The following is a 15,850-nucleotide window of genomic DNA, read 5'->3' on the forward strand; positions in this document are numbered from 1 at the left end:
TTTTTAGTTAGTTACCAAGGCAAGATTTTGGCAAAAGTAAAAAAAAAAAAAAATGTACAATTTTTTTTATTTCGTATTATTTTAAGTTGTTTTAGAATTATTTTTAGTTATCAATAACAACACTGGACTGTTGTGGCCCAGGGCCCATCACGTTATGATCTGGTCAGATTATATTAAGTGCCACATATATACATAGACTTTCTCATGTATTTGCACAATTGTGGTAACAATGTATTAGATGCTCACAGGACACGCTCACATACGTGACAAAGTGATAGTGCTCAATTTGTGAAATGCAACTCTTGGTTCCCTATTTTCTAGCTCTAACTTGCTGGAGCCCACTAGATTTAAACTTTCTAATTGTCAAAAATCTAGAAAGAATAGATTGGACAGGAAACATGTACACTCACCTAAAGGATTATTAGGAACACCATACTAATACTGTGTTTGACCCCCTTTCGCCTTCAGAACTGCCTTAATTCTACGTGGCATTGATTCAACAAGGTGCTGAAAGCATTCTTTAGAAATGTTGGCGCATATTAATAGGATAACATCTTGCAGTTGATGGAGATTTGTGGGATGCACATCCAGGGCATGAAGCTCCCGTTCCACCACATCCCAAAGATGCTCTGTTGGGTTGAGATCTGGTGACTGTGGGGTTAGTACCATTTTAGTACAGTGAACTCATTGTCATGTTCAAGAAACCAATTTGAAATGATTCGAGCTTTGTGACATGGTGCATTATCCTGCTGGAAGTAGCCTTCAGAGGATGGGTAAATGGTGGCCATAAAGGGATGGACATGGTCAGAAACAATGCTCAGGTAGGCCGTGGCATTTAAACGATGCCCAATTGGCACTAAGGGGCCTAAAGTGTGCCAAGAAAACATCCCCCACACCATTACACCACCACCACCAGCCTGCACAGTGGTAACAAGGCATGATGGATCCATGTTCTCATTCTGTTTACGCCAAATTCTGACTCTACCATCTGAATGTCTCAACAGAAATCGAGACTCATCAGACCAGGCAACATTTTTCCAGTCTTCAACTGTCCAATTTTGGTGAGCTCTTGCAAATTGTAGCCTCTTTTTCCTATTTGTAGTGGAGATGAGCGGTACCCGGTGGGGTCTTCTGCTGTTGTAGCCCATCCGCCTCAAGGTTGTGCGTGTTGTGGCTTCACAAATGCTTTGCTGCATACCTCGGTTGTAACGAGTGGTTATTTCAGTCAAAGTTGCTCTTCTATCAGCTTGAATCAGTCGGCCCATTCTCCTCTGACCTCTAGCATCAACAAGGCATTTTCGCCCACAGGACTGCCGCATACTGGATGTTTTTCCCTTTTCACACCATTCTTTGTAAACCCTAGAAATGGTTGTGCGTGAAAATCCCAGTAACTGAGCAGATTGTGAAATACTCAGACCGGCCCGTCTGGCACCAACAACCATGCCACGCTCAAAATTGCTTAAATCACCTTTCTTTCCCATTCTGACATTGAGTTTGGAGTTCAGGAGATTGTCTTGACCAGGACCACACCCCTAAATGCATTGAAGCAACTGCCATGTGATTGGTTGATTAGATAATTGCATTAATGAGAAATTGAACAGGTGTTCCTAATAATCCTTTAGGTGAATGTATGTATCTTAGTCTGGCAGTCAGAAAGAAGCAGTAAACTTCCTCGGACAGCTCACTGAAAAGGCATGTTAACATTGCTGCTCCTTTTGCTTTGTTAAACCTGCGAGTGTTTAATAGTGTTTAACATTGTGCGCAATCCAGCTCTCCCTCCTAAACACGCTGCTCAAACATTACACTCTCCAGACTGGCTGAGGAAGTTTGAGAGTAAGGTGTGAGCCATATGTCCTGTGCTAAGATTTACCAACCCGTCAAATCCAGACTCAGCTGTTGTCTTTCTCCTCCAATGTTAGTCTGTTAGTTATTTAACCTGCCGATTCAGACGAGTGATCGCAGAACAAAGGTCTTCCGTTTATCTAGGTCTGGATAAATTTGCTCAGGCTCCATCGACGGCACACTGTGTAACGTATGACCTTACTGTGCTGTAACGCAGATTTTTGTGCTGGGCTTTATAGTAAGTAGTAAGCCATTAAAATTAATAGTGTGAGTCACTCACAACCCTGGAGGCCTTTCCCAGGTTTTTGTCATCCTTGTCAAGCAGACAGCGAGGGAAAAATATTTATTGATGGAAACTGTGTCTGACGTTTGGTTTTAGAGCAGAGTTTTACCTTAGTGGATCATTATGCTATATGACATTTCATGACAATTGCTTCAAGATTACAATTAAGCAAATTTGTTTTTGTCTATTAGTCACACAGTCAGCAGACCATAAATAATAGGGAAAAGTGGGGGAAACTGGTTTGCAGAATGTTGCGAGCTGGATTCGAACTTGTGGCATCTATACTAGCACTATGGGTCAATGTTTTTTTTTTCCCAAAACAGTGCCATAGACCAGTGGTCCTCTTTGTAGAACACAATATTTGATGCTCCTCCTTCATACACACCAAAACATTTCTGATATTTCTGCTGCAATTGACAAAACTGTTAAAAAAAATCATATTGAATTCATTCATGTGGTTAATTTAATATATTAAATCAATTAACCATGATTAATTTTGTGATTCAAGAAGTTATATATTTCAGAAAAGTAGTTATTGTGTAGTTATTATTTCAGTTTACATCTTCATTTTATGCATTTATTTTTATCCTTTTAATTTAGATTAGAGTTGGATACTTTTAATATATTAATAATATATATATATATATATATACTGTATATATATGTATATATATATGTATATGTTTTAATTCTTTAAAATTATCCCGAGGCCTCCTAGTGTGCCCCGGCCCCCAGTTTGAGAACCACTGCCATAGAATTTCATTGAAGGTCTTGTGCTGTATCTTTGGTTCTGAATATCATGAAGTGAGCAGTTTGATTGAAAAGTTATTCCTAGTTGTTTTGCACTGTGAGCCTTGTATTGTCTGCACTCCATAAACAGCACCTGTTGCTCGTCATTTGGCAGTCTTGTCTTCTTCCTGACCCTCTATTCCTCTCTCTTTAACACTCATTCCTCATTCAAAACCACAAGGATCTGTATCCGTTACTCATCATTCCTTCATTCGGCCCATCATTCTGTCTGATTCACTCATTCTCCTGCCCGCAGGTGCCAGACCATGATGTCACATGTTGGGTGTTCCCATAAATCAGCGTGTCATGCCTTTTGTTCACTCCTCACCTCCTTTGGATCTCTCCCTGCTGTCTGTGTGTGTGAGCCTAGCACATTGGTACCATATGTAGCCGAAAACATCTGAGCGTTCCTCAGTCTCCACATGCACTTTTCCTGCTTTTCAGGAATCCAGCCACTGCTGGCTAATGGAACGACTTAGTGTCATCATAATTTATTTCGAATGGATCCACACGCATACACGCTCTGATTTACACATGGCGAGTCTGTTTTTGAGATTTGGGTGAGTAAACACTGCAGCGTTTCAGGCTCTCAGTGTGTCATCCGCTGGAGGGAAACAGTAAAGCTCTTGAGACGAGATGGTTCTCTTACGTTCTCGCTTCGTAAATGTCACGGGGGGTGGGAGGGTCCTCCTGTTCTGTGTTTACAGCAGGTCGCCCGGCATAAAGCCTGCATGTGGTGCAGCACTGTAGCTGGAAGGGTGGGAGTGGAGTTTAAAGGTGTGAGACCACAAAGGGATAATTCTTCTCTTTTGCATTTTTTTTTATTTCTTTCTTTTGATATATACACTACGTACAATTTTTTCTTTTTTTAAAATTAAGAGTTCTCTTCTGCTCACCAAGGCTGCATTTATTTCATCCAAAATACAGCAGAAACAGTAATAATGTGAAATATGTTTTACAATTTTAAATAACTGTTTTCTATTTGAATATATTTTAAAATGCAATTTATTCCTGTGTTGGCAAAGCTGAATTTTCAGTAGCCATTGCTCCAGTTTTCAGTGTCACATGATCCTTCAGAAATCATTCTAATATGCTGATTTGCTGCTCAAGAAACATGTATTATTATTATCAATGTTAAAAACAGTTGTGTACAATTGTTTCTCAGGATTCTTTGAGTAGAAAGTTCAAAAGAACAGAATTTATCAGAAATAATAGAAAGCTTTTGTAACATTATAAATCAATGCCTTTACTGTCACTTGTGATCAATTTTAAATTTCTTTTCAAAAAACTTTTGAATGGTAGTGTATATATATATATATATATATATATATATGTATATGTATATATATATTTTAAAACAAGTTTTTAAAAAAATATTATATATATATATATATTATGGATAATATACAGTATAATATAATATACTGTAATATAATGTCTAAAAATTGTATTAATAAATTAATGCTTTCAGAAGATTTGTATACATGAGATTGTATATGTATATATATATATATATATATATATAACTGGAATGGATATAGAATGATTTTTTTTGTCCATGAGATACCATCTTCTGAAAGTATTCGTTTATTAATTTACATTTTTAAATTTTTAGACATTATATTACAGTGTAACAATTCTTGTGAAAAGATGAATCAACTGTATTCTTTTTACTTTATTGCATTTTAATTATTTTTTTTACTTATAAAATTAACTTATTTTAAACTTATTAGCATAATTGTATGGAATTAAAATATTAATTCAAAAGATTTAAAAGTTGAAAGTTTATTGAATTTCATAATTTCTTAGTATAGCCTACTTTTTTGAAATGGTGAGCTTTTTATTTCCAGGTTCAATTTAGATATTACATTTCTGATTTTTAAGTCTCTTTTGAACCTTGCTGTTCGTGCTTTGCACTGTCCCTTGATACACTTGAATCATCATGAATTGAGGCCATTGAGCAAAACCTTGACTCAGTAATCTTGAAGTAAAGACTATTCTCTCCAGACATGAGTTTGTGTATGTGACTGGAAGAGTGGAAGTCCTTCATGTTCATCTGACAGCTTAACTTGCATTGCTGTCTAGTCTGCTTTACCTTTAGTAACACTTCGTGTTGTCTGTCAGGATGCACTGGACTCTTTCTCCACGTGAATCGCTCTGGCCCCGGGGCAGCCATTTTGTGGGCCTCTTGTGGCACTGTGGAGGGGCTCCGGGAGCATTTTCATGTCAATGGCAGGCTATAAAACAGTCTGGGGGGTCCGTCGGTGCTCCTGACATCTCACTACTTACAAGCTGTGGAAGCAAACTTAATCCGGCTGGAGTTGCCATGGTATTTTCTTTTTTATTATTTTTGTCTGAGATTTTATGGAGATACTACATCATTTCTTCTCTTTCATGTCACTTCATTTGTCTTTCACTTGTTATTCCTATTTTGGGGGTCATTATAGTTCTCTTACAGTGCCTCAAAGAGACCAATTAGGTTGGGAGTGAGACAGGAAAATGAAAGGCTGCATGGGACATAAAGGCAAGCTATATAGTCTAATTATAAAACATCTGAGGAAACAAGGGTAGCAGGGTGCCTTACAATGTTTTTGTCAGAGCTGTTATGTATTTGCTTTGTTTCACCATCAAGCACGTTCCACGTTTACCCTGCGTGTTATTCTGGAGGAGCCGCAGCCTCCTTCCACACATTTACTGTAATTATTTTTTATTTGCACCCCAAGATGCTAGTCTTCACTGCTCTCCCTTTCTCTGACACTCTTTTTTTATATCACTCTTTCAGACATCCCAGAATGCTCATCAAGACCGGCCTTCTAGATGCTCACCTGTACTGCCTGAAGAGATCTGTGGTAGATTTCTTAGTACACAACAAGTAAGTTAGGATTTCCTTGTTTCAAGAAGAGTTTCACAGCTTTGTCCGTGTCCTTGTTCCGTGTCACAAAAGAAGCACTGAATTGTGCGGTCATTAAAGCAAAAGGAATATTAACAAAATCATGTTCATTTTTCCATTTAACTTTTCAATCAAATTGTTATGATAGTTTAATTTGTCTAATTGTGTTACATCAAAATGTGCCGTTCTTTTCCTGAAAGCCGTTTGATAATGTGCCACCTGAAAGCACCTTCTCTGAATTTTGAATCTGACACATTACCATCTGTTAAATCTGGCTTTACCATATTATAAACTGATGTCAGGGTGGACATAGGCCATTAAAATAGGGGTTCAATTGTATTGCGGGACCTTTAATGAAATGCAAAGAGCAATTTTTTTTTATTCACTATAATTAATCACTTTCATTTCAATTTGTTTTTACTGTAAAAGCCTAAATTGAAAATCAAAAATTGCTCCTTGCGCTTCATGGCAAGCATCTTATCAGCACCACTTTCACATAAACAGTCTTCTCTTCATCTAGTCGTTCCGCTGTTTCTCTAATCTTAGAGAGTGTCCCTGTGTCCTCTACAGTCCACCCCTCCATTGCTCCCATAGCTCTCCATTCATCCTCTCCAATAGCCCTCCGTTCCCTGCCCCTCCAGTCCCCTTTGTGCTCCTGTAACTGACATTGTGAGGCCGGGCAGCCTGCTGTAAAGTGGTGCCGTGCATGGCCTCTCTTAGGTCCTCTCCCGCTCACATACTTGAGAAAAGCATGAGGCTTCTCTCCGCTTTGACATTTTAATTCGCTCTCCCCCTGATATAAATATCATTTCATCTAATCTGCCCCCCTCCTCTCCTCACTTTCCCTCATCAAAGTAGTTTGACTTTTTTATGCTGCCTTTTCTCTCTCTCGTTCACATTCTTTTTTTCCCCATCCATCCCTCCCTCCCTCCGTCTCGCTCTCTCTCTGTCGCCCTTGAGCCTGCAGTGCCATGGAGTACTAAAGGAGAAAATGGACATAGTAACTGTTGTTTCTCTCTCTGCATTCAGATGGAAATTCTAATCTTGCCTAAAAGAAAATAAAGAGAGAGAGGGAAAGAGAGAGACTGTTTAAAGGAGGTGGCGGAGATTTTGAATTGCTCCTCAAGCATACATGATTTTTTTTTTACAACCATGATTCAACTCTTTATACCTTCAGGAGACCATAAATTCCATTGTTCATTAAAAATAAGAACATTCCTTTTTTGCAGGGTCTGTGAATGCAGTTTAATTTTGGATTTAATTATTGTTTATCACATTAATTAATATTATTAAATAAATAAAAATAATTTTCTTTTTTTAAATAATTAATTTATTAAATGAATCATCCAAATTTCCTTCCATTGGAACAACTCCGCTTTTAGCTTAATTTTTTTAGCTCAAAGCATTCTTTGTCTTCTATTGCCATTCAAAAGTTTTGGGTCAATATTTATATATTTTTAAAGAAATGAAAACTTTGCTGTTCTTTTACACTTCCTCAAATCATTTGAAAAAATGCATCGGTTTTCACAAAAATATTAAGCAACTCAACCATTTTCAACATTGATAATAATCATAAATGTTTCTTGTGCGCTAAATCAGCAATGAGTAATGAGGCTGAAAATTCAGCTTTGCCATCACAGAAATATACATTTTTTAAATGTATATTAAAATTGAAAGCAGTTATTTTAAATTGTAAATATATTTCACAAGATTCACAAGTTTTTACTGTGTTTATGATCAAATAAAAGACGCTTCTTTTGAAAAAAATCTCATCAACCCCAAACTTTTAAATGATAGTGACTTCTAAAGCCACCTTTTGTAATAATGTCTATTCAGTGCTTTACTCTTCTGCCACAGTAATGTCTTTAAATCAGTTAAATGATTAATCAAAATGTTTGAATAATAGCATATAAACACGAATAGCATTTGCTGAGAAAAAAAAAATCTAAACTGATTTAAATCTCCAAAAATGTTTTTTCTATATTCTTTTTTTTTTTTTTACAGGTCTGTGACTTCAATCAGAGGAGAATTAGTGCCGTATTTGGTGCGTAAGCAGTTCTCCAAGTCTTTAAACTCCCCAAATGCCACAGAGGATTCAGAGAAGAATCAAAAACAACAAGATGCTCACAACAATTTGGGTAAGCTTCCTCTTGTAATGACTCACAATTCACATTTGTCAACCCTTTTAAGAGAGTGTTAAGTATACATAATAAACGGTGACCTTTCACAAACTCATACACGTCTTCACAGAGCTCCTCAGCACCAGTAAAGATGAGCCGCTGCTCCAACTTGCCCGGGAGAGGTCGTGTTGGAACGATCACCGTGGAGACATGAGCGAGGCCTACCATGGCGGAAAGCTACGCTGCTACGTTCACATCATGGAGGAGGGCATGTGTTACCGTGTGAACACGCTTGCAGCTTACATAGAAGCCAATCGTGTGGTGAGTACAAGCCGAAAGAACTGTTTTAATGGCACCGTTTTCATTAAATCTGTAAATAAGGTTATTTGTCCATAGTTAAAAAACAGTTGTTTGAGACACTGGTTCAGCTGTAATGGCTGCATTGAATTGTGGGATGGTTTCCCTTATCCCTTAGGTTCCAAAACTATTTGAGGACCCTTCGATCCATCCGACTGCTATGGTCACAGAACGCTCTTTGGTGAGTCCCATAGGCACGTCACTAATATTTTGGCTGTGTACAGTAGGATTGAAAATGCATATTTTTTAATATACCTCATTAAAATCTATTAAAGTCACATTCTGCTATTGGAATAAAGTGCAACCCTCCCCCACATGCACGCACACATGCATGTATAGGCTACACACCAGAGCATGTGAGCGAAGCGGTGTGACGCTTAAATATAAAGTAAGTTTCATATTTATGGTTAAATAATATACGTTTCATCTGTTGATTATATGAAAAGGAAACGCATGAGATGAGTAAGATAGGATCATAAGAATATATCGGAATAAATACATTTGGAGTGGGTCAGACATTATTTTGACCACTTAATTAAGTTGTATTAAGCAAATATAGCAGGCAATATAATCAGGACATGGAGGCGCCGGCGCGATCACTTGCATTGCACGTGCAGTGTTTCCTCTAGGATTTTTTCCAGCTGTGGTGGCAGGCCCATTTCGCCAGGGGGAGGGGGCGTGGCCGTGGCCCATGAGTGATATTCCCATTGGCCACGCCCCCTTATCCCAGGTGTTTAAACCTCCCCTAAGCATTATAACATGAAAGGCCCCAATAAGAGCGGCAAAGCGATTATGCGCATCCCGTGCGCAGAATGATGCACTTGAAGCAACGCGAAGTCACAGCGCGCAGCACTTCGCATTGAAAAGTTCAAAGCACAAAGCGAAGAGATTATATCTATCTATGCTTAATGTATTATATCTATGCAACAGTTTATTGAGCCTTTTCTTTTAACAGTTTTAAATTTCAGTTACAGTGTGCGTGAAGAACAATTCGTAGTGCTCTCTAGTGCTGTAGTAACAGACACCCGGGAGAAAGGAATGTGATTTAGAAAGCGATAAACTCCAGCAAGAGAAAGTAATTTTATGCAAACTATAGACCTTTATCTACAAATAAAGTATAATAATGGGAACATTGATCTTGAAGAGAGTGTCGTCGTGTTACTGTCATAACCGAACGGGACGTGCTGTTTGAATGCTGAATGGAGAATGACTGAGGAGAGATGAGTTTCCATTAACTTTAACTTAACGACTTAAATATACATTTTTACCTCACATTATGCTATTGAATGACTTTAGAAGTCTTGGAATATAGTGCGAAAACTTTATGGTGCTTTACAATGTTTTGTATGCCTTTAGTGGGGCTTAACAATAACACATACAATATCGGACCGAGAAGCTGCAGCCGTGGCGGGATGATTTTAGGTGTGGCGGCCCGCCACGGCAGAATGAATGTAGCGGAAACACTGACGTGAACTGGAGCTCGTCTCATAAATGAACCGAAACTCAGCGTATTGGCTTCTTGCCTCACAGACCTGAGAAATATATCTATTGAAAGCTTGAAATGTCTACTTTTAAACAAAACAATTCAAAAAGAAAAGAAACGGGCTACTCTCTGCTTATAATTTTTATGAAGTGTGCATTTCTCTCTATAGAGCGTTCACTACTGCGAAGATGGCAGTCAGAATCGTCAACTTTATCTTTGCAGCCGACACTGACACAGAAAACACTAGTTTATTAATAAACAATTAAAGTGTCTCATGCATAATCATTACTTTTGCCGGTTCCTTGTGGCAAGCTTTACGCGTGCGCTTGAAATGCGGAATAGGCAATATATTACGAAAACGCTCATTATGGTTTAGTATTATCTCCCATATACATTTAAGTAATTCAATTAAATATATTATATGTTATAAATATGCGATTAGACTAATGGCTTAAATGAACAACTACTAGTCGACTAGAAAACTTTAGTCGTGCACAGGCAGCCCTACTTATTTCACATATTTTCTAACCAGCCTATCACAAAGGGCATTTCTGGGTTGAGCGAACAGAGCGGAATCTTTTGAAAGGCGCTCGCCGCTCTGGATGAAATATTACCACTCCGCTCACATGCTCTGGTGTAAGACAATAGGCTTGTTTGAGATGCGCCTTGCCTCGCCTGAAATATATGTGAGAGTAGGCGGCTGCAGTGAGAGGAGGAGTGAAAAAAGTGCAGGCAAGACGGACAGATCTCTCTTCTCGCAGTGGATCTGACACCTGCGAGATCAAAGACTGATATCGCGGGATTCACGCCCGTGCACGGTGTTGCTAATAAACTGGATGTAATTTAAGTTCTGTTTGCTTTTATATGAAAATAAATATAATGAACAAGACATCCAAAGTACTTATTTAATTAGGCTACATTCCAAATACATGTTTATCAATAATTTTTTCCTTAATACAGACATGTATTTATATATATTTTAATAAAAATGACATCACATAACCCATATCGCACTGTCAGAGAGTTCACACATAACATATGTATACACATAAAAGATGATATCAGAGTTTTAAAAACATTTTAAAAGAGAACAATACATCATGGTTGTTTAAACCAATGAGCATTAAGCTGTGTCGTCAACAAGTCGTTTCCCATCGTGCTTTTGATCAGCGCAGTCGGTGGAGAGCAACTGCGCGCGGCTGCAGAATCCGACACGTGCGCCTTGCGGTCGCAAGAGTTTTTTGACACACGTCAGCATGACATCATTTAATTTCATTCTAACCGGCATGCATCTCGCGCTGATCACCGGTGATCGGTTCTGCGCAGATTTTGCTCATCTCAAACAAGCCTAATGTGTATCTTCTTCTGTTGTCTGAGAGTTGATTGACAGCTTTTAGATGCGTTATTGGCAGCGCCACCCTCTGGTTACATGAACGTGTCACCACCGCATCAGAACCGAAAACATGGGGATGTTTTTAAAGAAAATAATCACACAACCTATTCGATATTCTATAATAAAATCAACTAATCGCATATTCGAAAACCGTGACTCATCCCTTATATATATATATATATATATATATATATATATATATATATATATATATATATATATATATATTAGAGCCCAACCGATATGGATTTTTGGGGGCCGATGCCGATACCGATATTAGGGAGTAAAAAAAGCCCGATACCGATATATCAGCCGATATTATTTATGTGTATATTATAATACAGTAGCAATATTATTTATGTGTATTATAGTACAGTATACCAGTCAAAAGTTTGGACACTTTCCTATTAGTGTATACAAACTTTTGATGGGTACTTTACACAGTAGCTATAAACAGAATAAATATATTTTATAAACACGTTTTGCAATGATCACTCAAATGTGGTAATCAAACACTTGTGTGACACAGATATGTAATGGAGGCAGGGGGAATGATAGAATGAGAATTATACAGTTGAGCTGTAACCAAACTAGTTTGCATTGCATGTTATATTATATTATATTATATTCTAAATACTGTTGCATAATCTTCACTAACGACTTTGTCTTTTAATTTAGTCATAACTTGTATCAATAAATATATAAAAAGTGTCACTGACAAAACCTTATTATCTTCTATTTTTACTCTTAATTCCTCTAATCTCTACCAGTGGAGGAAGAACTCAGATCTTTTTACTAAAGTAAAATTAATAATATCATAATGAAAACGTTTTTAATTACATATGTACAGTACTTTTATACTATTTTAAATAATTAGTAAGCAAAATGTACTAAACGTGAAACTAGGCTACTCTTAATGCAAAATGGCCCTATATAAAGTGTTATAATTATATACATTTTGGAATATTGCTTGATGTTGTAACGTAGCGTTATCAGGCAGAATGAGCTTTAACACTGTGTCTACACCGGACGCGGCCGTTACTACTCGCGTCGCAACAGCTGTTTACCCTAGACAAAGCAGAATCAGTTTACTGTCGGAGATCGCTCGCGCCACGCATTTTAATCAATGTTTCATCAACCAATTGCCTTAATAAATAAGAAGTAGGCCTAAATATAGCAGACAATATAATCAGGACTTCTCAGCTGCGTGCTTGCAATAGTCACAAGCTCACACAATACGTGACAGAGGCTTGTAGCAGAGAAATCTATTCTGTGAATTACACTGCGCAAATCACAAGTAGGCTACTACCCACCGGATGAAGAAGGGTTGGCTCTCAGTCTCTACAGGCTACATAAAATATTCATTTTATTTTATTTTATTTTTCGTGTTCAAATTTATGAGGAAAAAACAATGTTACAGACGCGACAGTTCAGCACTACGGACGTGAGCGCTCTGAAACCGGCACTAAAATATGCTTTGAAACTTTCACATAGACATCAAACAGAAAGCACAAAACCTTTCGTTTCAAAGTGAATTTCGTTTTGTATTAATTGTATCTTAATTTTAATCAATGTTTCATCAACCATTTGCCTGGATTTAATTTATAAGAAGTAAATATAGCAGACGATAGATAATCTCGACACGGAGGCGCCTGCGGGTGAACTGGAGCTCGTCTCATGAACCGAAACTCAGCGTATAGACCTGAGAATTGAAATATATCTATATTGAAATGTCTACTTTTAAACCGAACAATTCAAAAGGAAAGACAGACAGACTTATGTAATCGTATGAAATGTGCATTTCTCTCTGGCACGCGTTCACTGAAGATCGCGAGTCAGCATCGTCAACTTCATCTTTGGCTGACACTGACTGAAAACACTTGTTTATTAATAAACAATTAAAATGTCTCCTTGCTATATTTGTTGTATTCATAATCATTACTTTTGCCAGTTCTTGTGACAGCTTTTAGGTGCTTTATTTGCAGCGCCACCCTTACATGAATCACCGCACCCGCATTTTTTAAAATATTCATTTATCGGCCATTATAAATGCCGATAACGATAGTTAGGAAAATGCCTAAAATCGGCCGATAATATCGGCCCGCCGATATATCGGTCGGGCTCTAATATATATATATATATATATATATATATATATATATATATATATTTATATATATATTTATATATTTATATATATATTTATATATATATATATATATACACACACACACACACACACACACACACACACACACACACACACACACACACACACACAGACATTTAAGTATTTTGAGAGCATAGAAAGATAGTCTCGGTTTTAGTCATTCACAGTGCTTACATAGAGGCCAATCGTGGGAGTGGGTGGAACTAAAGGACTTTTTTGGTGTAAAAAGTTTTTATGTAGTTTTTCCACCAGGAATTCTGCTGTTAAATACAGTTATTTTAAAAATAAGCTGAAATAATGCTGGCTGACAGTTTCAGCAGAAGCAAATACCATGGAATATCAACCTTGTAGCTCACAGTAGGTCTGTCTTTAAAGGTTTATAAGATATTGTTATCAATTTCCCAATGGAGATTGCACTCCATACATTACTCCTAAAATAAAGTTATGCCGTCTCTTTTATTAGGTTGGAAGTGACAGCATTATTGGGCCATCTTGTCAGATATTAGACAAGGCATCAATCAAGCGTTCAAATGTTGGCACATCAACCACGATCAAGGAGAAGGTGAAGATCATCAACTCCATCATCATGAATGGAGTCACTATTGAAGAAGGGTAAGTGATTCTGACTGTTTGTGAGAATATGATGCAGAAAAAGCCTCTTAATGGGTAATTTATTTATTAAATCAAACCCAGACAGGATGTTTAACAAAAGTAACGTTATTTGGTTTCTTTGAATGGTGAAATTTAATAATATTTGAAAACATAGACCTACTAATAAACTAAATAAATTAAATAAATAACTAAATGATGTTTCTGCAATAAAAATGATGTCATATACATTGCAGAGACTTCTGGGAACATTTTTTGAACGAAGAGTCAATGAATTTTCCATGATCCTTATCCAGTGATCACAACTGACTGTACATATTGGGGAATAGTGGGGAAACTTTTTTAAAAATGAACATGATCTGAATTACATTATTTGCTTAAATCAATCAGACTTCAGACGGAGTCTATTCGCGAGATTGGTATATCGATCTTAAATTTAGATAAAGTAAAACATATATTGCCATTCAAAAGTTTGGGGTTGAAAAGATTTTTGTATCCAGTCTTTAGTGCGACATGATCTTTTAGAAATCCTTCTAATATGGTGATTTGGTGTTTCAGAAATGTCATATTATTATCAATTTTGAAAGTGGTTGCTGAATATTTGATGAATAGGACAGAATTTATTTAAATAGAATTTTTTTTGTAACAATGCAAAATTCTTTACTGTCACTTATGATTAATTTAATCCATACATGTTGAAAAAAAATCTAAAATGACTGACCCCAAAACATTTTAACAGTAATGTACATAGTGCACAAAGCTTTTGCAATTTAATACACCCCTATGTTGTCCTGTACCATCCACAGTCTAGGATGACAGACAGATTGGCTGTCTCCAGCGTATTTACTATTTAGTGGTCTGGATGAGATGTCCAGCATGTAGAAACAAAAGTTCAGATTTTGTCCGTTAGGTTAAAAGTGGGCTTGACGTAGAATTAATGCACAGAGAGTCTGACCCGCTTCTGCCTGCGGGTGGTGTTGGGGTGGATGCTGCTGCTTTTTGTTGTGTTGAGAAAAAGCAGAAACTAGCGTTGTCAGACCCCTAAATGTGTTCGCTGACCCTGAACAGTCCCCCCGTACAACAAATTAACAGAAAAGTGATGAATGTAGATGTAATGATTCCCAAAGAAACAAGTGTCTCGCTACAAGTGTTACATGCTCGTGAGTAAAAGAAGCCTCAGCAAACATTCACATCTCGCTAAACCCGGCCGACTCTTGTTCAAGGGTTTTACTCGCATGCTTCTTTTCTGAGATCATAGACTTGTGAATGAACAATGGAATTTTTTTCTTTGCACTCCACTTTTTTTCGCCCAAAACAATTTAGATTTAAGCTGATTTGGGTTAATGGCGATCTCACTTGCCATTTGAACACAAACTGTCCCAAATCAGGACCCTGTTAGGTAGAGACAGAAGGGAAGAGCTTTGGTTTAAACCACTTTTTGGCTGGGAGCCAATGTGGCGGCCCTCGTGTACGAATAAGCCTGTGCACAGTGAAAGAATATAGAGAAAGATAGAGGAAGGAAAGAAAGGAACAGCAACTCTTTCAAAACATAAAAAAGTAAGAAGGGATTAGGAAATCCCTGGCATTTAAAAGCGGCACTTGCATTTTTCGGCCCTTTGTTTGCATGTAGGAGTGGTTGTTTACAAAGCTCGGGAGGTCGGGTTGATGGGGGGGCTGATGGTGGCTTGTGTGGGTGGAAGGCGAGGAGGGGGGTCACAGCAAGGAGGAGCATAGTGTCAGTAATTAGTGGTATTTCAGCAACTACATCTTTGGTGGTCTCTCTGTTCAAAACTCCAATCCTTGTAATCTCCCAACTACCCCCTCTGTCACACCCGCTCCCTCTCTTTCTTCAAACCTCGCTCGCTCGCTCTCGCTCTTGTACACACCCGTGCACCTGAATAGAGCGCCCTGTGT

The 15,850-nt window shown here is 37.6% G+C and overlaps 1 protein-coding gene across 1 annotated transcript in view; it reads left to right on the forward strand.

Moving 5' to 3' along the window:
• The window catches only part of eif2b3 (eukaryotic translation initiation factor 2B, subunit 3 gamma), a 44,700-nt gene that overhangs the window by 21,874 nt on the left and 6,976 nt on the right, over positions 1 to 15,850 (forward strand). Inside the window, exons 6-10 of the mRNA XM_056239521.1 lie at positions 5,697 to 5,786; positions 7,809 to 7,942; positions 8,055 to 8,245; positions 8,400 to 8,462; positions 13,791 to 13,939. Of these exons, the coding sequence (XP_056095496.1) occupies positions 5,697 to 5,786; positions 7,809 to 7,942; positions 8,055 to 8,245; positions 8,400 to 8,462; positions 13,791 to 13,939 (627 nt within the window). The remainder of the gene's footprint in view (positions 1 to 5,696; positions 5,787 to 7,808; positions 7,943 to 8,054; positions 8,246 to 8,399; positions 8,463 to 13,790; positions 13,940 to 15,850) is intronic.

The sequence above is a fragment of the Rhinichthys klamathensis genome, unplaced genomic scaffold, assembly GCF_029890125.1.
Source record: "Rhinichthys klamathensis goyatoka isolate OS25496 unplaced genomic scaffold, OSU_Roscu_1.1 h1tg000566l_1, whole genome shotgun sequence".
NCBI lineage: Eukaryota > Metazoa > Chordata > Actinopteri > Cypriniformes > Leuciscidae > Rhinichthys > Rhinichthys klamathensis.